The sequence below is a fragment of the Callithrix jacchus genome, chromosome 7 (assembly GCF_049354715.1).
Source record: "Callithrix jacchus isolate 240 chromosome 7, calJac240_pri, whole genome shotgun sequence".
Taxonomy (NCBI): domain Eukaryota; kingdom Metazoa; phylum Chordata; class Mammalia; order Primates; family Cebidae; genus Callithrix; species Callithrix jacchus.
The window spans coordinates 18,278,092-18,303,587 of record NC_133508.1 but is presented as its reverse complement, the minus strand read 5'-3'; the positions used below and the strand labels follow the sequence as shown (position 1 = coordinate 18,303,587).

General features: G+C 42.8%; 1 protein-coding gene across 4 annotated transcripts in view; it reads left to right on the top strand.

Moving 5' to 3' along the window:
- ST8SIA6 (ST8 alpha-N-acetyl-neuraminide alpha-2,8-sialyltransferase 6) overlaps window positions 1-25,496 on the top strand; it is a 149,406-nt gene that overhangs the window by 6,734 nt on the left and 117,176 nt on the right. For 3 of the 4 annotated variants that reach the window (XM_035306878.3, XM_035306877.3, XM_054258486.2), the window contains exons 1-2: window positions 2,438-2,880; window positions 3,373-3,471. In XM_035306878.3, the coding sequence (XP_035162769.1) occupies window positions 2,780-2,880; window positions 3,373-3,471 (200 nt within the window). In that variant the 5' untranslated portion in view covers window positions 2,438-2,779. Of the gene's footprint in view, window positions 1-2,437; window positions 2,881-3,372; window positions 3,472-25,496 lie in introns of those variants that run through there. The other variant, XM_078329547.1, reaches the window with a different exon arrangement.

Below are 25,496 nucleotides of genomic sequence, written 5' to 3'. Positions count from 1 at the left end.
CAAGGCTGACTCTTCTGCTGTTGCCTTGAGCCCAGCTGTGCTGAAATATTAAACTTTAGTAAATTAGGTGAAATTGCAGCTTCCTGGCTGATACAATAATGCCTTTTTCTTTTTCTGCAAACCATGTTCAGCATTAGTTTTCTGCACAATTTTCTGCACTGAGATAAAAATTGGAATATCTTTCAAATCCAGGCAGTTCTTCATGTTCTAGACAATTGTGCCATATTCTACTTATTTAACAGAGGGCTTAAACTTTCAAGTATGTAGAATTAGACTACTGCATGATTTTATCACTCCTTGAATATGGCATTACTTTATTATGTCATACTCATCTGAAGGAAATGAATCCCTGTAAATGTTCGTCTTATGTAAAAGTGGAAGCCTATTTTTATTCTTGATTAGTACGTATATTAACAGCAATGATGAGTTATAGGATGAAATCATATTCCCAGTCACATTTACTTTTAGTTTTTTTGCTCCATTTTCTCTTTAAAAATGACACTAGATCTTATGTGTTTTTATTAATTGACCAAACGTTTATTGATCAGTTACTATGTGCAAACTTCGGCTTTGTATTCAACCAAATGTTTTTAGAGTAAATCCAGAATTAGCAGAGAGAGAGATGAGGGACACTTGTATCTCTTTTCTTGACATGTGTTTTCTTGCAATGGCATCTCTGGTGACAGCTTTATTTAGCTGTCTGGCCTGCTTGCTCTGAAATGGCTCTCACTTTGGCCTCTTTCAGGTGAAGACCAGAGAAGTCAGCTGAAATACAATATTTTTGTTGCTTGGGAAAGTGAACTTATCAAAGCCTTTTCAAAATTGAAATCATTTCAAAAGATTGTATCAAGGTACTCCCAAGATGGTGGAATCCAAGAGTTGCTTTGAAAAACTCTCAAATCTATACAAAATTAACAGTGAATAGTTTTATAAGCCCGCATCTAACCACAATGGAATTAAAACCTAGGGAAGTGGCTAAGTGGGGGCTTGGGCAGTCAGGATAGTTTAGGGTATAAAGAATTGAGACTCACTTCTAAATAAATAATTGGAGAGCCAGTCTGTTTCATAGCGTCATTGGATCACTCTCTTGCAATAGATGAGATACCTGTAAATGAGATACTAACCAATATGATCTAGATGGTGGTTTCGTTCTGGTGGCCACAAGAAGAATACCATAGGCTGGGTGACCAAAAGAACAGAAATTTATTTTTCACAGTTCTGGAGGGTGAGAAGCCCAAGATCAGTGCGCCAGCATGGTCAAGTTCTGGTGAGAGTCCTCTTCCTGCTTGGCAGAAAGCTGCCCTCTTGCTGTGTCTTACACTGCACAGAGCAGAGAGAGGAGGCAAATTCTCTGTGGCCTGCTCTTATGAGGTAACTAGTTCCATCCACCAGGAAGCCTCCACCCCATGAGGCTCCAAAGGCCCCAGCTCCAAATAACCACCACATCACATTGGGCATTAGGGTTTCAACATATGAATTTTTTAGAGACACAAACATTCAACCCATAGCAGTGTTAAAAGAAAAACATCAGACAAATTAAATTTAGCACAATTTATTTTAGCAAAGGATTCATGAATTGGGCAGCACTGACAACCAGAGGGGGTCCAGTGAGTTCCACCCAGTGCTGTAAGCAACAAAGCCTGATAGGCCAAAGTCAGAGCACAGTAGAGAAATTGATTGGCTGTAGCCACGCAGGCTGCCTTATCGGGCCTGATGTAATGAGTTGGCTGCATGTGATTGGCCAGGAGCCCCCTGTTCATTACAGCCTAAGGTAGGTTTCCATTGTTAGGTGGGGACTCAAAGTACAGAGACAACTTCAAGCTAATGTCCTCTTGCTTATTTATGAGCAGTATGCAAACGTTTTCTGGAAAGCTTCAAATGGCAATTTTTTCAGGCTTTATGGGTTATGCCACCTCTGTCACCACTACTGAATTCTGCCCTCGCAGCCCTAGCTCACACAGGCATGTACAGACATGAATCATACAAAGTCATGGGCATGGAGATTTTCCGATAAAACTATTTGCAAACACAGGCAGGGGCTAAATCGGCCTGTGGGCAGCCATGTGCTCACGCCTAAAAGCCTCCTAGTCCCTAATACCAGTTGGCTGTCCCTCTGAATCTAGGTGAAGTAAGCACAGGTTACTGCTTCTGTTCAGTGTCATGATCCACCCAGCAATTCCCCAGTCCCCAGCTTTCTTCCTGAGTGGGAGGATCTGGCGGAGCGACTGCACAGTTTTGAAAGTTTTTGAAGCGGCCCCTTTCTCCCCTCCTCTCTGCAGGCAGAGTTGTAGTGTGGCTGGGTGGGCTGCGTGGGCTTCCGGGGGACGCGCGGGCACTCGGGCGAGGCGAGGGCGCAGAAAAGTTGGAGCCCAATCAGCACGGAGTTGAGCTTCCGCGCCCCAACCTTCAGGTGACCCCGCGCGGCGGCGGCGGCAGCAGCAGTGGCAGCGACGACCGGAGCCCGCAGCAGCTCGGAGCGCCTCCGGGAGGACAGGCGGCGAGCTCGGCGAATCGTCATCTGCCAGCCGAGCGCGGAGCTCCGCCGGCCAGGGCCGGGGTGGGAGCCCGAAGCGAGCCCGGACGCGGCTTCTGCCTCCGCCCGCGCGGAGATTTCGCCGGCTGGGCTGGGGGCGCCACTAGCCGCCGCCTGTGAACGTTGCGGGTGCGCGGGGCTGCGGCCACGGCGGCGGTGGCGGCGGCGGCGGGAGCCGCGAGTCGGCGCCGCCCGGGCTGCGCTTCGCCCCGGCAGCAGCGGCGGCGGCGGCGCCTGTGGCTCAGGATGCGGCCGGGGGGCGCGCTGCTCGCCCTGCTCCCCAGCCTGCTGCTGCTGCTGCTGCTGCGCCTGCTCTGGTGCCCCGCAGACGCGCCCGCCCGCGCCAGGTAACCCTCCTGCCGCCGCGCGCCGCGAACCGCGCGCCGGGCGTCCCCGGACCCCAAGCAGCTCTTTGCCTCCGCTTGGGCGCGGAGACTTTTGGCCGCTGCTGGGAGCAGCCGACGGGCGGCGACGGCCTGAGAGAGGAGTGGGGGAGGAGGTCGCAGGGAGCCGACCCTTGGAGCGCTGGGCAGCGCCTGGGGAGCAGAGGGACCGACCGGTCAGGGCTGCGGGGGCTCCAGCGCTCATCGCTGTGGGCGAGGCAGCTGCGGAGCGGGACCTGCCGTCGGGTTCCCCATCAGGATCCCAGGCTCCCCATTCTGGTCCTTGCTGTCTCTTCCTTCCTGCCCTAAGGCTCTTCCAACTCTGGGATTGGGGATCTGGCCGGGGAGCCGGGGAGCCCGAGATCTCCCCGCCAGGCTTGGAGGACTACGCTCAGCCTGTCAGCTAGCGGCTCCCGACGGGGTGTAGCAACTTAAGTTTTCTCCCCGGCTGTGCAGGATCGTGGTGGATGAAAGCAAGGAAGGCACCCACGGCACTCCCGCAGCGCTGAGGACGCTCCGGAGCCCGGCGACCGCGGTACCGCGCGCCACGAACAGGTACAGCTGGCGCCCAGCGCCGGCGGAATGAGGCTAGGGGGCTGCGAGCCGGGCGCGGGGCGTGGCTGCACCGGCTTGGACTCGCTTGGAGTGGGCAGACTGGGACGACGCGATTAAGCTTGAGTGTGTGCGTGTTTGGAGAGGGCTGTTGGGGGTGGGGGGGCTGCACTCTTCACACTCTCAGCCCTCTAAGCCTTTCCCTCGATATGGATGGTTTTTGAATCAAGGGGGAATCCTCCAACAGCTGCATTTGAAAAATGGGTGCTGAGTTTCCCTCTCCACGACGCTGGGTTGAAAATCCCCCGAGAGAGGCAGCTCAGCCTGTCTTTACGGAGGGATTTGGTTGGTTTGCTTTTTGTTTTCAATGCTTTAAAGTGCACTCGTGTTAAGATTCAGGTTTGTTCTGTGTGCTAGGAATGATTTTGCCCTTAGTGATTGGAGGCTTAATTTTTTTTCTTATCCTTCCTTTGTGTATTTATTCATAGGCAGTCATTGTTTTTGTTTCAGATTGTAAAAGTAATACGGCTTTGTGCAGAAAGTTAGAAAATAGAACTGTGTAAAATAAAATGTTACTCGTTCAGAGTCCTTACCTCCCAGAGACCATATTCAGGTTGGTTTTGGCCGGTATTTCTTCCAATAGTCTTTTCTATATACATATGTTTGAAAAATAGAGCTGAGATTATACATTGTAGTTTATGTTCTGACTTTTGTTTTGTAAAAAATCATAGACCTACACCTGTCATTACGTTTCTTTCCCCCCACAAAAACATTGCTTTGGGTTGTTCCATAATTTATCATCTGAACGTGCCATAAACTATTTAACAGTTTCCATTTTCAGACATTTAGGTTGCTTTTTGTTTTTGTTTCATTTTGTTTGCCGTCAGTAATTCTATGAAGTGCATCCTTGTCTGTAAATCTTTATCTTCATTTCAAATTAATTGCCCAGGATGGACTGGTGGAAGTTGGGATTATTAAGTCAGAGTATGTACTCTTTAGGTTCTAAGTCACATTGTCAGTTGCTTCCTCAAAGGGTTGAATCAATTTACATTTTCACAAGCAGAATGTACTGCTTTCTGCCTTAGCATTGCTGTTATGATTGCAATCTTCTATACGGTCTCTTTTCCTCTTTTTATCTCTTGCAAATCCTTTTTCTTCTGTGCATGCTTCTCTATATCCTTGGCTCTTGGATCCACCTTAATCTGATGGTACGACTCCAGGCAGCCCCAGCAAGGCTCTAAAGAAGGGTCTGGAAATAGCTGGAAGAAACCCTGAAGTGAGGAACACCACAGCTGCCACCCCTTCAGTGCAATTTCACAGCATATTAGAGGCACTCGGACCTCCTGAAATAACAAAAGCTTTTGAGAAAAATAGTGTCCTATAGTTTTATTCTCTTCAGATTGGTTTACTATAGGTAGCCTAGCTTTCTTGATGAACTGGGAAGCATTCCATCTTTTCCCAAGTCCCGTGGCTATTACCCATTCTAGGGTTGCCCCTTTGGGAAAGTTTGAAAGAATGTACTCATTCAGTGATTTGATCTCAGGTCGTTTTTAGAGGTAATTCTTTGACGAATTTTTCAGTTTCTTTTGACATACTTGGCATACTTGGGCTAATATACCTAACTCATAATTCTGAACAAGGCCCTTTTTATTAAGCAGTTTAAAATTTATACCATTCTTCTGTGTTTGTAAAAGCCTCTTCGTCTTTTGACAATGATGTCCCCTTTATCATTTATGATTTTGATTATTTATGGAGCAGGGGTGCAAATTTTAACCCTCCATACTCCTTGATTGTATAGAGAAATTGTAATCCCTTCATTTTTCTGGAGCTGGTCTGACATTCCCCCATGAGCCCCCCAGCAATGATGTTGATAGCAATAAGGAGAGCCAACACTGAATGAACTCTTCTTATGAGGCAGACACTGATCTAAGCACTTGACATTTTTAATTTAAAAATTTTTTGAGATAGCTTTGGTGGTAAAGTGCATTTTTGCTACATGGATATATTGCCTCAGGGTGAAGTCGGCATTTTAGTGAAACCATCACCCAAACAGGGTCTACTCATTGTACCCAATGGATAATTTCTCATCTCTCACCTCACTCTCCCACCTGTCTCCAGTGTTTAATATTCCACAGTCTGTGTCTATGTGTACCCATGATTGAGCCCCTATTTACAAAAAAACATGGTATTTGATTTTCTGTTTCTGAGTTATTTCATTTAAAAGAATGGCCTCCAGTGCCATCCCTGTTGCCGCAAAGTATGTTAAATCATTCTTTTCTTCTGACCGAGTTGTAGTATGTGGTAGGTATATATACCACATTTTCTCTATCCAGTCCTCTGTTAAGAGACACTTAGGTTGATTCTATGACTTTGCTATTGGGAATAAGCACTTTTTCTTTAATTCATTTAATCCTTAAAAAAATACTAAGAGAAACTATTGTTACCCTAATTTTTATAGATGAGGAAATTGAAGCAAAAAGATTAAGTACATTGCCCACAGTCATGGAGTTAACACATTGTGGAGTCTGGAGTGAAAGCCAGGCCAGGGAAATGCAGAATCCCACACATGTACTCTCCCACTGTGTTGCCTGTCATAGGTGCTGGGAAAGATGGTGTGTGTGTGTGTGTGTGTGTGTGTGTTCAAAACATTCGATCCAGGTGAAAGCTTAGATGTGACAATTTAAGAGACTCTTTCTGGCAAGATTTATTCTTTCTGAGAACAAATGCCGAGGCTCTCAGATTGCTTCTACCATCTCTTCTCACTTTAAGATGCCATTCAAGTAGGCTGGGCGCAGTGGCACATGCCTGTGACTCCAGCACTTTGGGAGGCAGAGGCGGGCAGATCACTTGAAGTCAGGGGTTTGACACCAGCCTAGCTAACATGGTGAAACCCTGTCTCTACTAAAGGATACAAAAATTAGCTGGGCATGGGGGCACGCACCTGTAGTCCCAGCTACTCAGGAGGCTGAGATGCGAGAATCGCTTGAACCCGCGAAGGGCAGGTTGCAGTGAGCCAAGATTGTGACACTGGACTCCAGCCTGTGTGGCCAGCCAAGACTCTGTCTCAAAAGAAGAAAAAAAAAATGACATTCAGGTATATTAGGGAGGGCACCTTAGGTGATGCAGTGGTCAAGGGTTGGAGCTCATGATCACAGTTTCTTTTCATTCTAATCTACAGGATGACGTTCATCCTTTTCCATCTGGTGGCCAGGCGCCCTGTTGAGAGTCAATGATAAGATCTGCAGCTTGTGGCTCTTTCTTTTCCCTCAGGTGATGCATCTGGTGGTGCTCCTAGCTGTCTTGGCCTAACCTGAGATCCTACTGATGTTACCTTTCAGGGATCTGGCAGAGATTCTCTTTTGGTCCTATCTTGGGTTGTCTCTCTGTGACATTTGCTATGATGCCACTCACTCAGCTGTTGCTAGCTAGCTTCACAGCCAGCCTCTCACCTATTTCTGGGCCTCATCTAAACATATAAGAACCAAAATTCATTCAGAAAACTAAACGTCAGGGCCTCCCTCTACTTGCTCCACCAAGTAGATGTGACCCTACACTTGTTTATCTCAGGATGGGGTATTGCTCAAGAAGTGATGTATTTCAAAATCCTCATTGGAGGAGGAAGCAAAGCCCTTCTGTCCTTGTTATTACTCTTGTCACTAGATTTTTATCGCCCCCATCTTTCTCCCTCTACAAGCCAAAACGTTTTCTTTTTTTCTCTTCTCCCCTTACTGACTCAATTATAGAAATGTGCAGGCTTCCCTATTCTGTTTCATATTCTATTTGCCCTGATGCAAACCTCCAGGTGTAATTCAAATTCAAGCCTTAATGATAAATCGTGAGGACCAGGGGAAAAAGACTGGGAATATTCAAGGAGCTGTGTCTTCCAGGTAAGATGGTTAATGTGCTAAAGTGGGAGAGTGAAAAGAATTTGGAATATAGCAGAAAATTCTATTTTACTTGTCTAAAGTGGATTATTACCTTATTTTCTCTCTCTGCATTCTTTCAGGAAAATGTCTTAATCTCTCCTTCCTCCCTGCAAAGATGTTTCAAGTTGACTAGGGGAAGGTCATATACTCAGAAAGGCAAAAGAGAAAAATAAACTACTAGTTTTCAAAATATAACACCATTACAGTGGATCCTTTCTTTTGCTAATAAGTTTTCGGTTTTCAATGATTTGCTTGTTTTTTAAATAACTACCTCTTGGACTTATGTCTCAATTCATATATATTTCCATGTTCTATTTCCTTTGTGTTACTTTTATCTTTGAAAATATTCTATTTTTTTGACTTACTGTCTTGAAATGAATACTTGATTTATTTATGTTATTCTTTCCTTTTTTGTAACAAAAATATTTTAATACTATGAATTTTCCATTGAATGCAGCTTTGGACCCATTTCTTCAGTTTCTATATATAGTGTTTAGATTTTTAAAAATACATTCTAAATTGTATATAATCATTAGAAATGAGGGGTTGAAGTGTTGTGAGAATAATGAAATGATCAGCATAAGCTTCTGACACTAGCTAATTTGGAGTTCCATGGGAACATCCATGTCTCAGCTATGATTTGGCACCTTTTGGTGGCAGCTGTCCATTTTGGTTTTAAACATCTATAATGGTGATTTGGGATTTGTGTGGCAGCCTGTGACTTCCTGGACAGCAGCTACTGTTATTCTTTGAATGTCCTGGTTTGTTGGTGTCTGTTTCATTGGTCCATCTCAGATTATTGAAACAGGGGTTTACCAGAGATAGGGGACCTCACCTTGACATCTTTGTTTTTCTAGAGAGGTTCACCTGCTATTTCTTTCTTTTTTTTTTTTTTGAGACGGAGTTTTGCTCTTGTTACCCAGGCTGGAGTGCAATGGCGCGATCTCGGCTCACCGCAACCTCCGCCTCTTGGATTCAGGCAATTCTCCTGCCTCAGCCTCCTGAGTAGCTGGGATTACAGGCATGCGCCATCATGTCCAGCTAATGTTTTGTATTTTTAGTAGAGACGGGGTTTCACCATGTTGACCAGGATGGTCTCGATCTGTTGACCTCGTGATCCACCCACCTCGGCCTCCCAAAGTGCTGGGATTACAGGCTTGAGCCACCACGCCCGGCCCCTGCTATTTCTCTTAGTGGCCTTTCTCTCCCTTTCCTGTGGTCTTTTTTATCTGCAGAAGGACTTTGGCTTGCCCGTACTTGCTAATTGCTAAAGCTGAGTAGAAATTCTCAAGCTAGGCTGGGCAAGGTGGCTCAGGCCTGTAATCCCAGTGCTTTGGGAGGCCGAGCAGTGCTTTGGGAAATCCCAGTGCTTTGGGAAATCCTCAAGCTAGGCTGGGCAAGGTGGCTCAGGCCTGTAATCCCAGTGCTTTGGGAGGCCGAGGCAGGCAGATTACTTCAGGTCAGGAGTTTGAGACCAGCCTGGCCAACATGGTGAAACTCTTTCTCTACTAAAAATACAAAAATTAGCCAGGTGCGGTGGCAGCCATCTGTAATCCCAGCTACTCAGGAGGCTGAGGCAGAGAATCACTTGAACATGGGAGGTGGAGGTTGCAGTGAGCTGAGATTGCACCACTGCACTCCAGCCTCAGCAGAGCAAGACTCCATCTCAAAATTTATAAAAAAATTTTAATATTCGTTAAATTAATCTATATAGTTATGAAGGTCTTGTAGCAAAGTGGTGGGCTTTTCAGTTAGTAATTATTACTTTATTATATACTTTTTCATATGAAAAATTGTTTTTATTTGAATTGAGTTATTGCTTAACAACCTAGTACTATTTAGATTCTCTTTTCAGTGCTTAGAATTTATCATTTTAAATGATCCCCTCCCCATTTCTTCAGTTGTTTTTATTTTTTTCTTGGTCATAAGCTTAGTATCTATTTGCAGAAGTCTACTATTTTTAGCATAGGAATATGTATTATAGTTGTGAAACTTTAAATATTTAAGGGCACAATTTTTTGTTGTTGTTGTTCATGAAAGTTTTTATTTTAAGGAGACTTTTTTTTTTTTTTGAGATGGAATTTCGCTCATGTTGACCAGGCTAGAGTGCAGTGGTGCAATCTCAGCTCACTGCCACCTCTGCCTCCTGGGTTCAAGTGATTCTCCTGCCTCTGCTGCCTGAGTAGCTGGGATTACAGGTGTGCACCACTGCACCCAGCTAATTTTTTCTGTTTTTAGTATTTTAGTAGAGATGGCGGTTTCATCATGTTGCCCAAACTGGTCTTGAACTCATGACCTCAGGTGATCTGTCCACCTCGACCTCCCAAAGTTCTGGGATTGCAAGCATGAACCACCACTCTCGGCCACAATTTTTACTTTTCATACCTGGGTTCTCTTATCACAGCTTTATCTTTTTTCCTTTCCTTTCCTTTCCTTTTTTTTTTTTTTTTTTTTGAGACAGAGTCTTGCTCTGTCACCCAGGCTGGAGTGCAGTGGTGCCATCTCAGCTCACTCAAATTTATCTTCCATGTTACTGAATTACTTTTCCAAAGTGTCACTTCTCTGCTGTGCCCTATCTGAAACAGTAAATTGGTTACATTTTTATTCTTTATAATTATTTTCTTTCAGCCTGAACCTTACTGTATCAGTTTCCATCCCAGAAAGCATCTAAGTAGCAATTTACATCTCACTTTCCATTTGTTATTTTGTGTTTTCTTATAATACATTGAGAACATGAAGGGAATGTTTTCTAAAGATTTCCTCTTTCTTGCAGTTAACTGTTTTTCAAAAGTATGAGTTTTCTCTGCATTTTAAGAGCAATGGTCTCTTCGTACCTTATAGAATATTTTCATAAGTTTTATGATTTTTTTGTTTGTTTTCAACCTACATATCCCCAGATGAGGAGTCCTCCGGCCCACTGTGCTTATCAGATCGGAGGACTTAGGACTTCTTGCTGTCTTCCTTGGGGACTAAAAGATTTCCATTTTTGCAGCATTGTGGATACCAGAGCCATATAACCCTTAAATCCCTGAATGTTTAAAATGTGAGCTTTTAAAAAATTGGGATATAATACACATAACATGAAATTTACTAATTTGAATTTTTAGATACCAGACCCCAAAGCTATCTCTTGCTCTCCTGCCTTGGTTTCATGACTGTAAGAAGTACCCTTATTCCTAGGTGATCCTGGTCACCCTGATCTGCTGCTGCTGCCAGGAATGGTACCTGACAAATATCATCTAAAATCCTGGGAGGGCTAGGCTCACTGGGCTGTCCCAGTATCTACCACCCTCTTTCTATGCCAGGGTGCAATGGCCGATTGACTCCCTTTCCTGTTTCCTTTCATTCTTTCAGTGTTGCTGTATAATGTAATACAATACAATAGAATATAATGTAATCAACACGTAATCTCAAGAGGATGTAGGAAGAGGGAAATGAATGAGCACTGGGGACAGAGGTACCCAAACAGTCCTTTCTGCCTCAGGCAGCAGATCGCTTCCTGTGTGGGAGAAGCTACCTGATTTTCCAGTTGGGGCAGGCTCCCTATTCTTAGATAAAGAAAGGCAGACAGTGGGAGGAGAATCAAAACCTCTCTAGTTTTTTTCTCCCTGGACCTGGTCTGTTGCTGAGGTGAAAATTTACATCAGACCTAGTAATTCCTCAGAGTGGTTCCATATTTGCTCTTGTCAATGATATCTCTTCTCCAAGCTGGACAAATTTCTGAAGCAGCTGATCGGTTGCCATCAAAATGTGCGCTTGTCATTTTGTGTAGACTTGTGTCTGTTCCTAAGAATGTAAATAGTCTGGAAGAGAGAAAATCAGGCACTGTTTACTCTCTGCTGTCTTACATTGAAAGTTGTAACAATGTTTTATTCAACATTTTTAGTTGTATATGTTCACAATGGGATCATAACTACAGGCTTCAGAAAATTCAAGATGCGCGTGAACTAGAGCTTGAAAAAAGAACCGTAAAACTAAACCTAACTCTAGAACACTTGATTTTTACCCTTCTACGCCTTTTCTCTCTACCCCATGCTCCAAATAGATGAAGGCTATTGGATTTTACTTCCAAGAGCAATAAAAGCTTTTTCACGGTTGTGTCTTTGCTTTTTGAAGTAATAATGCTAATATGTGTCCTGATTTTAAACATTTAGAATGCTTTAAAGTTGCCTTGAGTCTGGTTTCCGAAATGCTTTGAAAAGAGGCTTTAAATCTTGCATTCTGGTTCTTTTTCTACTTTCTAATTCCATCTTAAATTGCAACCCTTCTCTTTTAAGACTGAGAGGGATTTCTCCTCCATCTCTTTTCTGGTGTGACTTGCTTTTCTCCTTGCCTTCCTTGTTTGGAAATGGGTTTCACATCTGCTTCCCAGTGCTTTCATTCTCTGTCACCTCTCCGGCTGCTCTGCTCTGGAAAAGCTATCAGGTGCAATTGTCCAGGGCAGCTGACCCAGCTAGAGGGCCACAGAGTATGAGCTGCAGTCACCCCTGAGCTTCTGCGGGTGTCTTTCCACATGGACAGGAGAGCCAGGGAGAGTGTGAAGGACACAAATAAATGCCCTGCTCTTCCCTTTCCTTTGTGGCGTGGGTAGAACAGGGCAGGATTTTGTGAAGAAATGGTGTCTGCATGCCTACCTCTCATTTTGGAGGTTGTTGGAGGTGGAATTTTATTTTGTCTCACTCATATAACTCTACTACTTACCTGACAGACTTCTCTTAACAAAGAGGCTGGGATGTTTCTTTTTATGACTCAAGAGACAACCTTTGGCAGACGATATCATTCACACACATATGGTAAAGTAAAGGTGGTTGGTTTCCTTGCAACATAAATCAAGACTTTCTTAGTGGGGTAGTGTTGTCTGCTCTTGTATATTAATTCAGTGTCTCCTTATTAGACAGTTATTTTAAGGCAACGGGTATTAGCATACATTTGAAAGAAGAAAAAAACCTGACTGCCCAGTGGAGGCAGGAAAAATATCTGGAGAGGTGGTTATAGAGAAGCAGACATTTTGGCATATTAGGTGCTAACAGTGGAAATAATGAGACCAGAGGCTTGGATACAGCAGAAGGGATATGTAAGGAAGAAAAGGAAAGAAATATATCTCCTCTTCTGCCAGGTGCAGCGATTCCTTTCAGAGTCACTAGTCTTTAGCTGTTCTGTGATCTAAGGGTACAAGGGTTCTGTAATCTCTCCTTACAGGACAAAAAGAAAAACCCTTTAAAGAGCCACTGATGCTTTGGGTAAACAGGAGAAAGCTGCTCTTTTTACCTGATGCCTTGTTTTATAGCTTCCTTTGCCACTAAGAAGATGGTCATTGCTGCAGCATATTTATCTACATACACTTAGGAGTTCAGCTTATCCAGAGCAGCTGAGTCCCATCTATTCTATGCTCTCAGATTTAAACACATTTATTATTATTTTTCACCAAGTACTAAGAATGATTTGTACATGCTTTAGATAATCAGTCATTAATTCTCGGGAACACTCATATCCATGGGCATAATTATTTCTAAAGATAATTTTATAGGGCATAACCTGTGCTTTTGCATTCACCGTAAAACATTTTTTGTTATCTTGCTAGTTATTGTTGTTATTGAAAAATACACTGAAATTCTCTACCATATAATTTTTAAACTGTAGCATTCCAAAAATTTGAGAGTGTAAAGAGACCATTAATTTTTGCCAATGATTAAAGTGTCTCACTGGTTGCTGGAACCTCTGTTGGAATGCTGGCTTTAGAACCTATATTCATATTCCAAATGTTTTTCGAGATTATATCCCATTATTTCCTAAATCTATAAAATAAATGTGTGATTCCAAAACCTGGTGTTTCCCAGGTATCTTTTATGGCTATAATATGTATTTTATAATATTGTGGGTACTTTGCTATTTAAGGAGGACACCTATATCCTACATATTTATTTTTGCCAATGTGGTTTTACTGTTTGCACACTAAGTTGTGGGCATATTTTTGTATTTTTGAGCTGGGAGTTCATCCAACACACCATTTTCACTTTGGGGATACTAAAGTACCTATGTTTCCTCTATCTAGGGAATATTATACATGCAATAGACTCTAGTTCTGGGAGGTGGGAGCCTTGTCTATCTTTTTCACCCCTGTACTCCAACTATAATCTAGAGCACCAGCTTGTTGGGATTGGAGTCTTGTTGCCTTGTCTAGGTTTTTGGAGGTACACTTTACCATGCTGTGTTATAGGGTAGACAGTGAGATTTACATGATTAAATAGCCAGAGTTTACAGCTGTGTGCTTATGTGTGAGCATACAAAATACAAAATAACATTTTATAATTGGAAGAGGATAATTTAAACCTGCAGAGTTGAAAACCCATATCTATAATTATTTCTTAAAGGCAAACTGTATATTAACAAAGAATTTGAATAATAAGCTGGTATAAAGTCTTATGATATTTGTACTTAGGATAATTTTTTTTAAATAAAAACTTGAGAGATTAAGGATCAGATATCTCTTCAGTCAATGTTAGCACTCTTGCTGCTGTAGGGTTTTGAACACTTTTTGAAAAAGCTACAGATCGATGGAAACTGTGTATAGAAATGTAACTTTAGAAAAACAATGATTTTTACAAAACGCATCTCTAAGTCAGAAATTCAGTATTTTTCAGGTTTACACTGGGCAGCTTCTAGAAGATCCTTTTGAATAAAAATGGCATACTTTAAGCTAAAAAGTCTTTACATAAAATTTTTGATTTTATAGTATATTTCTACTCACATATGGAAACCTTGGGCTGGTTTCTTGGAAAAAGCTCTAACAACCTGGAAAATACTGCATTTACTAAATATTGCCCACTGTATAAGATTCCTTCCACTTTTTTTAAGAGTGTGTTTTGGCAGAATGAGGCATAAATAACATTTTTAAAGTTATTTAAACTTTAAAAACTTTGGCCAGGTGTGGTGGCTTATGCCTGTAATCCCAGCACTTTGGGAGGCAAAGGCAGGTGGATCACGAGGTCAGGAGTTGGAGACCAGCCTGGCCAGCAGGGGGAAACCCTATCTCTACCAAAAAATACAAAAATTAGCCAGGTGTGGTGGTACACACCTGTAATCCCGGCTACTCAGGAGGCTGAAGCAGGAGAATCGCTTGAATCTGGGAGGTGGAGGTTGCAGTGAGCTGAGATCATGCCATTGCACTCTAGCCTGGGTAACAGAGCAAACTCCATCTCAAAAAAAAAAAAAAAAAAAAAAAAGATTGTTTTATATTGTCTTCGCCATACAAACAATAAAAAATAGAGCTTGTGTTTCGGGCCAATTTCAAATGTAGAACTTTCAAATAAGTTTTTTTAATAAATGTAATTTTATTGAGTTTGACACATTCTTTCCAATGAAATGTAATTAAATTAATCAACAAATTTAGAGGCAGGAATTCCAGATGGTGGAGCGAGGATAGTTTCCACCAAATGGTGCTGGCACAACGGGAACTCTGCAAGCAAAAAGATAAGTTTAGATTCTTACATTACACCATACACAGAAGAATGGTTTCCACATGGATCATAGACAAAAGCTACAGATGTAAAATAACTTCTGCACTTTGCAGAAAGGCTGCATACATATTTTAGTGCTCTAATATATTTATATTTAATATATATCTAATATATTTATATAAATATAATTTCTAATGAGCCATTTCCTCCTGGGAAATAGCCTCAGTGTGTTCTGTAGTGATGGCTCTTCTTCACTTACCATTGATGGGAGTCTCTAAACTGACACATGGGAAGTGGGGAGAAAGTGAACCTTATTAGAATTGTGTAGAAGGCAACAGACACAGGTGAGAGATGAGGCTTAGAGATTGCTGGCACTACATCAGACATTCATGGAGGTCGATGTGCAACTACTTTGGAAAAGAGTTTGGTAATTTCATAAAAAGTCAAACATAGGCTGGGCATGGTGGCTCATGTCTGTAATCCCAGCACTTTGGGAGGCTGAGGCAGGTGAATCACCTGAGGTCAGGAGTTTGAGAGTAGCCTGACCAACATGGAGAAACCCTGTCTCCACTAAAAATACCAAAATTAGCAGGATGTGGTTGTGAGTGCCAATAATTCTAGCTACTCAAGAGGCTGAGGCACAAGAATTACTCGAACACAGTTGGTGGAGGTTGCAATGCGCTGAGATTTGTGCCACTGCACTGCACTCCAGTCTGGGCAACAGAGGCTCCATTCAAAAATAAAATAAAATAAAAAGAAGGAAGCAGCACAGAAAGTAATGAACTGTAAATCACAAGTAGTGAGATGTGTAAAAAGCTGAACACTTGAGATATGAATCTGAAAAGCTTGGAGAGGAAAATTCTATCTCAAGAAATGAAATTATCATTTTAAATGAAGAAGATAGCATTTTCAACTTGAAATTAAGTAGAAACTGTAAAATAGAAAAAAGGCATCATTTGGAAGGTGGTTTGTAAGGTTTTTTATTTGCCATAATATGTCATCTTATGGAGGCTGTGAAGCACATTTTGGGTAAAGCAGTTGGAGTTAGTGACCAGCACACCGGATTGAATAAAGAATTGTTACCTCTGAAAATGTGATTGAATTATATGAAGAGGCTCAAAAGGTAAGCGTTATTCTAACAAGGTCCAGGCAGTATTCTCTTGGTCTCAATCCCTTGTCCTCAGAGATAATAGTTTGCCTTTCCTTTTAGTACAGAGAAAGTGTCTTTTACATGGGAATTTCATCTTTTGCTTTTAGTAAATATCACAAAGGTCAAAATGATTTTCTTTGTTATCTTGTGGTTTCCAAGTGTCTTTACTTAAATAATCAGTATGACGGAATAGCTGAGGAGTTTTGGAGAAACAGAGCTTAGCTTAGAGAAAGATAAAGAGGAGGAGGTGTAGAAAGGGAAGGGAAAGGCTTTGGACCGGAAAGTCTCAGCTAGCTCAGAGACAGCATTTTGAAGCGAGGCAGTCTTTGAGTCCTGAATGTGTTTTGGAGCCTTGAGATACCAATTGAGATATGCCTCCTATTTGGACTGTATTTTATAGCTGTGAATTTTTTTTTGGTTTAGTTTTCAGAAAAACAGATCCTTTGAATGATCTCCATAATGTTTGTATATGCTACCAGCTGGAGTCCCAGAGTGAGGAGCTATATTGGCATGCCTTTGAATTTTGAGAGCCCATTTGTAAATAAATTTATCGAGGTGATTCGGTCTAGTGCTAAATAAACAAAAGCCAAATTAAACTCTAAGTGTGCAAATGAATTGGAGAATAAAGTACATACTGGAAAAGAGTTATCATCCTTCTTGGTGAGTATGTACTTTTTCCAGGGGGAAAAACCCTCCCTAAACAGGAGATCTCATAACCAGGAAGGGGAAAACTTCTCATAATCAATTTCCAAATAAAATAAGCTCAACCAAAAAATAAAATAACATAAGGAAAAAAAAAAGAGAGTTTAATCCAAGAGAGACTCACCAGGTGGTAAAAGAGGCAACATACAGAAACGGGGGGCCCAAGTTTGGGTACCACAAGCCATATTTCCATGGCCCGTTGATCTCTCTAAGGTGAATCTGCTTCAGACCCCACTTCTGACACCAAGTATGCTGAAATCAAAATAAAATATAGAGATGGTCCAGGCATAGTGGCTTACACTTGTAACCCCAGCACTTTGGAATGCCAAGCCAAGAGGACTGCTTGAGGCCAGGAGTTCATGACCAGCCTGGGGAACATAATGAGACCATGTCTCTACAAACTAAAAATTAAAACATAAAATAAAATTAGCCAGGTATAATGGCACATATGTAGTCCCAACTACTTGGGAGGTTGAAGCAGAATTGCTTGAGTCCAGGGGTTCAAGGCTGCAGTGAGCTATGATTGTGCCACTGCATTTGAGCCTGAGGCAACAGAGCAAGATCCTCCCTCAAATATATGTGTGTGTGTGTGTGTGTGTGTGTGTGTGTGAGAGAGAGAGAGAGAGAGAGAGAGAGATGAATCTGTAAGTGAAATGTTTGATTTGAGAATCACAGAATTGCAATTTGGGGCATACAAACAGACAGGGGTGGTCTTGGGTATGCCTGAAGAACAAAGAGAAGGTTGGAAGTTTGTATTAGCTAGTTTTTATGCTGCTGATAAAGACATACTCTAGAATGAGCAATTTACAAAATAAAGAGGTTTAATGGACTCATAGCTCCACATGGCTGGAGAGACCTCACAATCATGGTGGAAGGTGAAAGGCACATCTCACATGGTGGCAGACAAGAGAAGAGAACTTGTGCAGGGAAACTCCCCATTATAAAACCATCAACTCTCATGAGACTTATTCACTATCATGAGAATAGCACAGGAAAGACCTGCCCCCATGATTCAATTACCTCCCCATTGGTTCCTCCCACAATGCATGGAAATTAAGGATGAGATGTGGGTGGGGACACAGCCAAACAATATTGGAGTTTTGTCAGAAAGAGAAGTATTATGTACTATTTTGAAAGAAAGCTCATGGGCACTCTAGAAGGTTTTGGGAGCTGGCAAGCTCTGACTGGTGAGTGACCATGGTAAGTAAAACTAGTCTTAGAGTCGTAGCAGGAGATTCCAGCAGCTGCTACGTAAAACTCATCTTAGGGTTACAGCATATTGTTTTAGTAGCTCGGTTTGTGGATAATTTTTGAAGCAGGTACTATGTGCCGAGTGCTTCCCCCGACCTCCGCTGGTCCCTTGACTGCTTGATTTGGGTATGGCAAGAATCACCCAGTTCACACAATCAGCTTTCACAGAAGTAAAGTCGTGTTGTTGGGATATGAGATGATGTAATTATTTTTGAAGTGCACCAACTTTTAAGAAGTCTCATTAGGCAATCCACATTGTTATAAAAAATATCTTAAGGTGAGACACAGACAGAATAGGCAAAGTCCTCCATCAACATTTGGATTTATTGCATTGTCCCTCATTTTGTAAGCAGTTCAAGTCAGGGCTGAAATGCTGCATATTTAAGATAGAGAACAGTCACCCAAATGGGAGTCCCTGTGATATATGGGGCTTTGTGTCAAGCTCAATAGGACCAAGGATGTTTAGCAATTATTCAGCTGTTACTAAGCACTAGGTTTCAGCAGCTTTGTATGATTTCAATTCATTCTCACCACAATGTTATTATGTAGAACTGGTAATATTCTCATTTTACCAAAGGAGAAGCCAAGTCACAGAGTGGTAACTTGCCCCAGGGCATAGAGCTGAAGGCTATGCTCCTCATGGCCTTTGCCGTCATGGGAATTAGACTCCAGATGGTGAAACAGAGATAAGTTGAAGTGTGTCTCATAGGAAATGCAGGTCGATCTTTCTGGACATTTAGGGGACCTTGGAAGAAGGAGGCGAGCACATGTGACAGGCTTTTGGGGACAGAGGGCCTTGGAGAGACCTAGAAGTGATAAAATTTGGCCTAGAAGCCACATATACTGAAAGATAAGAGAGCAACACAGATCTTTGAATCTCTTCAGATTATGAAGTCAAACATAATGAATTCAGATGTGCAGCAGCAACAAGGAATACAGAATAAGCTACGCATGGAGAGATGTCAGCTTCAGGGGGCTTTCCAGGGGGCTGGCATCCCCCCTGGCTATAATTCAGGCCTCAGGTCAATTTTGAAAATAACCTGGAGAGCTTTCTCAGCATGGGAGTCCTTGCGAAATCTGGGAGCTTGGAGCTGCCCCAGTCTGCGTGGGTGGGTCAGAGAGTCTGTGCCCAGCTTTAAAGGCAGAAGCTGTGTGTTCTGGTGGCCACCTCCAGAAAGCTGCCCTTTCGTGTTACAAGAGAAACCATAAACCATGCCACTGAACGTGGGCTGAGACTTCATTATTTACTTTACCCAAGTTGGAGTTAAACCACTCAGTTTCCCTTTCGTGTGTGTGTCTGTGTGTGTGCCTGCGTGTGTGTTATGTGTGTGTGTGTTCTCCCAACACCTACAGGCACAGGTTCACCCTTTATTCCTGCTGCGTGCAGGCTGTATCTGTGGGATTGCATTGTACTTTCAAAAAGGTCCAGGGAATAAGCACATCCGCTGTATTCACCATGAGTTTCATTAAGAGAAAGTCTCCTAAGAAAAGAATGAATCTATATCCAAAGATTCTATCCCGACTCACTCAAAAAGATGATTTTCTTTTCATTTGAAAATATGCTTCTCAGCACAGTATGGACTCTAGCACACAGTCAAAAAGGTTATTAATGGATTCATTCATCCATTCAGTGGATATTTATGCTGCAGGAAACCTGTGCTCTTATCTTAGAGCCTGGCCACCAACAGGGTGGATAGGCAGGTGGTACCTAATTTGATTGGATAAAAACATCCTTCTTTCCTGAGGAAGGCAGGGGCTAGGTCCAGCTCTGCAGTGTTTGTGGCAAAGCACGTCAACTGTCGAATCTCTGAAGATTTTCTGAGACCCTGCCCTGGTCAGCCACAGTTTCAGAATCTGTGGACATAGTCCCGAGAAAGCATCTGTCCTTGATCCCAAGGAGTCCACCATCTAGAGAGTGGGAAGCAGCATGTGTAATGACTATTCTGTATAAATGCTGTCCTTAAAATATGTCTAGGCATGAAGAGGGGATACCCCGGGGGAGAGAAGCCAGGGGAGGCTGAGCAGGTACAAGTGCCCGTTTTGAGTCTTAAGATAAGTAGAAATTCCTTGAGCAGGCAAGGAGGGAAGTAGACACTCACACCACATGTAAAGGCTTGTGGATGTAAGAACAAGACGGGTTTGTGAAGCTGAGGAATCTCAGGAAGGCTGGATCTCAGGGTGTATGTTGAGGAGAGGTGAATGTGAGGCTGAAAAAGTAGATGGGGGGCTAGAAAACAAAGGGGAATGGCCTATTGAAGGCTTTTCAGGTGGATGACCTGATGAAATCTGTAATTTGGAGAGATGAAGGGGTTACGGTGAGGCAGAGCTGATGTTCAGCTGGGATAGCTATACCAGTTATTAAAGTGCGGAGAGGGCTACAGCCCACGTCCCAGGTGCTCTGTCCCCAGCCCCCGGCCCTCCTTCCAGGGACTCCAGAGGTGGATACCTGGTTGAGTGGGTGCCTACACTGGGGGAGTGGGTACTTACCATGGGCCCAGCATCCGTTTCTGATCAGTTGGGGTTTGTCATGAACATTAAGTATTATTATGTTTATATTTTTGTTAGTTTGATGGGTGAAAATGGTATCTCTTTGTTTTAATTAGAATTTCTTCGATTATCAATGATTGGATATTAAAGCTCTATCTTAGAGCTTTAACCTGGCAAACAAATTAGTGACACCTTGTGATTAGTTTTTGGATCACAGGTGTTTAACCATCATTTAAACAAGGGTGTGTGTGTGTGTGTGTGTGTGTGTGTGTAACAACTTGATATAGATGTGTCATGTGTGTTGAACAAGCTGCTATAAGAATGTGTTATTGTCCTGTTGAGGAAAGGTACAGGTTATTTCTTTTCCCCAGATGTAGAATGTTCATTAGTTTCCTGAGTCATATAAAGAAGTCAGTGAAGTAGGGAGGTGACCTGTCATTGGTCTGTTAATAGCGAAACTTCAGCCAAATTAAATTTAAAGGATTTTATTGAGCAATGAACGATTCATGAATCAGGCAGCCCCAAGAATCACAGCAGATTCAGAGAGACTCCAAGGATGTCTCATTGTCAGGGCAAATTTGTAGACAAGAAAAAAAAGGAAGTGACACACAGAAATCGGTAATGAGGTACAGAAACAGCTGGGTTGGTTACAGGTTGGCGTTTGCCTTATTTGAACACAGTTTGAACACTTAGCAGTCTATGAATGGTTGAATTGTGGCCACTGGGATTGGCTAAGACTCAGCTATTGTTACAGACTCTTAAGTTAGGTTTTCAATCTTGTCTGCCTATTAAGCTAGGTTATAGTTTGTCCGCCAGGACCCAAATATAGAAGCATGGAGTCCTCAGGCCATATTTAGTTGGCTTTGACAGATATCACTCATCTGTTTCCTTGAGCCATTAAGTAGGATCTAAATCAGACATCAATTTGGCGTCAACTCTTTGAAAAGCTGAAAAGTGTGTTTATCACTGCCTGTGAGTTCATATAAAACTGCATTTATTGGTTGTATTTTTTCCTTCTAGCATGTTTTTAGCATAAAGGTCATAGACTGGCAATAATAATGTATCATAAATGCAGGCAGTCTCTTGAAATTCACATACATACACATTACATCATGGCAAATTGGTGGGGTGAAAAAGGACCTTCTCTTTCCTCTCTGCCCGAATTGCTGTAATTGCCTCAGAACTAGTGCCCCCTTCTAGAATCTATTCTCAAAACAGCACGCTGAGTGGTCTTCTTAAATAGAAACTCCATCCTGTTGCTCTCCCACCGTGACTCCTCAGTTCACTCAGTGAAAGCCGAAGTCCTTTCCATGGTTGGTGAGTCATTAAAAACTCTGGCCCCCACTGCCTCTCTGACTTCATCTCTTTCAACTCTCCTTGCTCACTGTGTTCCAGCTGTATGGAACTTCCAGCTATTTCTAGAACACGCCATGCTCTGGCGCCTTGTCTCTAACAGTGTTCTCTGCCTGGACCAAGACTCTTTAATGAATATCCCCCCCCCCAGATACCCACCTAGTCTGCTTCCTGCTTCAGGTTTTTGCTTTCCAGCTTCCGTCTTTCTGCTTCCGGCTTCCAGCTTTCTGCTTCCGGCTTCCGGCTTTTTGCTTCCGGCTTTCTGTCACTCCCTGCAGTCCACACTCCTAACCCTACTCTCTGCTTCCTCTTTCTTTGCTCTGTTTTTTCCCATACCACTTTTCACCATATGACACCACATATATTTCACAGTCCTTGTTCTTATCTATCTCCTCTCACTAGGCAGCAAGCTCCATGTGGACAGAGACATTTGTCTGTTTCATTTACAGTTGTGCCTGGAATAATAATGGCATATGGTAGAAACTGAGTATTTGTAGAGCACATTCCTTTCCCCCCACCCCCAAACAGAAACCATGAGGCAAAGAGAAATTGCAGTGATTTGCCTAAGGTCACACAGCTAGTAGGTGTACAACTTGGGACTTGAACCCAGGACGCCTTCCTGCAGGGTTGTTTTTAGTACAGAGAGGATCTCACACGGGCTGTCTGAATTCTTTCCTTGTTTTTGCAGCAGGCTCTGCATTGTTGTTCTCATAGTTTGTGCTTTTTCCACTGAAGCCTGGGCAGTCTATATTTTTCAGAAATCCAAATAAATCTATATTACAGTCATGCCCTTTCCCCACCTTTAAAATGAAACTTTTGTTCACTAAAATAACTGCTTTCGAATAGGAATAGCATTATTCTGGTCACACTGTGAAATGATGTGCTTAAAATACCTTTAAAACAGCACTGTGGAGAAATTCCTTTTATATAAATGTCACAAATGTGGTTCAAAACACCTGCCCCTGACTTTCTTTCCCTTACCCTCCATCTTGGGGTGGGAGATACCTGATCCTCAGGTGCCTTCCAGCTGTCCTCTGTGCCTGGTTCTCCTCCTCACCCCGGCCAAGGGTGGCAGCCCTGGGGGCAATCTGCATTACAGTTGAGGAGAGAAAAGGACGAGAGCAAAGGGCTTTTTCCTAATGAGGCTTTGTCTTTGTAGTTGAAAAGGCAAGCCCTACTCAAAGACTGCTGCCTAAATCTTTTTGGCCATAAGTGTCACATGCTCAGCCTTGGCTTCTGGAAGTCTAGAAAGATAAATGTCTCTGTTGATAGCCTGTGTATTTGAAGGCAGGCAAAGGAAAGTTTGGGAATGGCTTCTGGCCACTGTCTGCCACAAGAGGGAGCCTCCGATCACACTGAGCAAGTCTTTCATGTAACCTTAATAAGAATATAAAAGGAATAATCAGCAGAGTGAACAGACAACCCACAGAATAGGAGAAAATATTTGCAACTTATGCATCTGTCAAAGGTCTAGAATCTGGAATCTACAAGGAACTCAAACAAATCAGCAAGAGAAAAATAATCCCATCAAAAAGTGAACAAAGGACATGAATAGACAATTCTCAAAAGAAGATAACTGGCCAACAAACATAGGAAAAAATGTTTGACACCACTAATCATCAGGGAAATGCAAATTAAAACCACAACGAGACACCACCCTACTCTGGCAAAACTGGCCATTATTAAAAAGTCAAAAACAATAGATGCTGGCGAGGATGTGGGGAAAAGGGGGAACACGGGAATGTAAATTAGTACAAATGCTATGGAAAACAGCATGGAGATTCCACTGACAGTGGATCCACCATTCAATCCAGCAACCCCACTACCAGGTATCTACCCAAAGGAAAATAAGTCTATATGAAAAAGACACACACACACACACACACACACTTATAGCAGCACAATTCACAATTGCAAAGATGTGGAACCAACATAAGTGCTCATCCACCAATGGGTCGATAAAGAAAATGTGGTGTGTATACATGGTGGACTACTACTCAGCCATAAGAAGGAACAAAGCAACTTGGAAGGAGCTGGAGGCCATTATTCTTAGTGAAGTAGCACAGGAGGAGAAAACCAAGAACCATATATCCTCACTTATAAGTGGGAGCTAAACTATGAGTATGCAAAGGCGTACAGAGTAGATATAATGGACTTTAGAGACTCAGAAAGGGGAAGATGGGAGGAGGGCTAGGGATAAAAAAACTACACATAGGTACAATGTACACTACTCGGGTGCACTAAAATCCATGTGACAAAACAACCACTGTGCCCTAAAAACTATTGAAATAAAAATTTTTTAACAAAGAATATAAATATCCAGAAGAGAAGGGATGCTATAGAATAAAGTATCAGATGCTAAATGACGCTCCAAATGCTAAAATGTGAAGAACAAACAGAAGTTGAAAAAGTAAGACCAGGCATGGTGGCTCACGCCTGTAATGCTGGCACTCTGGGAGGCCGAGGCAGTCAGATCACTTGAGCCCAGGAGTTCAAGACCAGCCTGGGCAGCATGGTGAGAACTTGTCTCTACAAAAGATACAAAAATTAGCTGGACATGGTGGCACACACCTGTAATCCCAGCTACTTTTAGGAGGGTGAGGTGACAGGACCACCTGAGTCCGGGAGGTGGAGGTTGCAGATTTCCTGGGCACACGGAGAAAGTTGGAGGGAGGAGAGGAAGTTGGAAGGGCTTCCTGAGAAAAGCATCCACTGAGCTGTGTCTCCAGGGAGGAGCTTAGCAACCATCCAGGTAGAGGAAGAGGCAGCCAAGCAGAAGGAACAGCAGGTAAAAGAAAAGCTGATTTCATGCCACTGTATTCCAGCCTGGGCAACAGAGGGACACCCTACCTCTAAAAAAAAAAAAAGAAAAGAAAAATAGAAAAAAAAGGTAGAAAAAACACTGAGGAGTAAGTAAGCATGTGGGGGTGGTGAGGTTAGCGGTGGTGATTATCTATTATTTCCCTAAAGTGAAAAACTGGCAGTATAAATGAATGAGCGATCATAAATTCCAAGGGTAATTGATGTAGTCCAAAATATGAAACCAGTTTTAAAGAGATATTTCTACTAATACTAGATATAAACCAACAGGAGGAGGGGGTACTACAGAACAAAACACAAGATGTTAAATGAAACCCCAAATCATGCTTCCCGTGTGTGCTACTCAGATCATCATGAATCCCCCACACACAACAGAGAGGAGGCGTGGCGGTGCAGCTCAGGCCACAAAAGCCACATAACATGTTGACAGCGTTCAACTCCTATTTATTTCTCAGGTTATCACGGACTGACTTCTGCCCCACCTGCTGTGCTCCTAGCAGTCTCTCTGCTGAGATCATCGGCTATGTAGTCAACAGACATCTATCCTTGTATTACCTGCCTCCTTGTATTTGGCCACGCCTTCCGCCTCACACTGGTTTTCTCCTTGGACTCCCACGATGCCAGCTCTGTGGCTGGCCTCTGCTTCTTGGCGCCGCTTTTCACCTTTCTGGCCCCTTTTCTATCAATTCAGACTCATTCTTCTCCCTGGTCTCTGAGCCCTTTTACTTGCAACTCCTTCTGCTTGGAGCTTCCTATCTAGCTGGTTGCTTAGCTCCTCCCTGGAGACACAGCTGAGCAGCTGCTTTCCTAGGAAAGACCTTCCAGCTGCCTCTCCTCCCTCTAACTTTCTCCTGGTGTGTTTCTCCACATAGCTCAGTATCA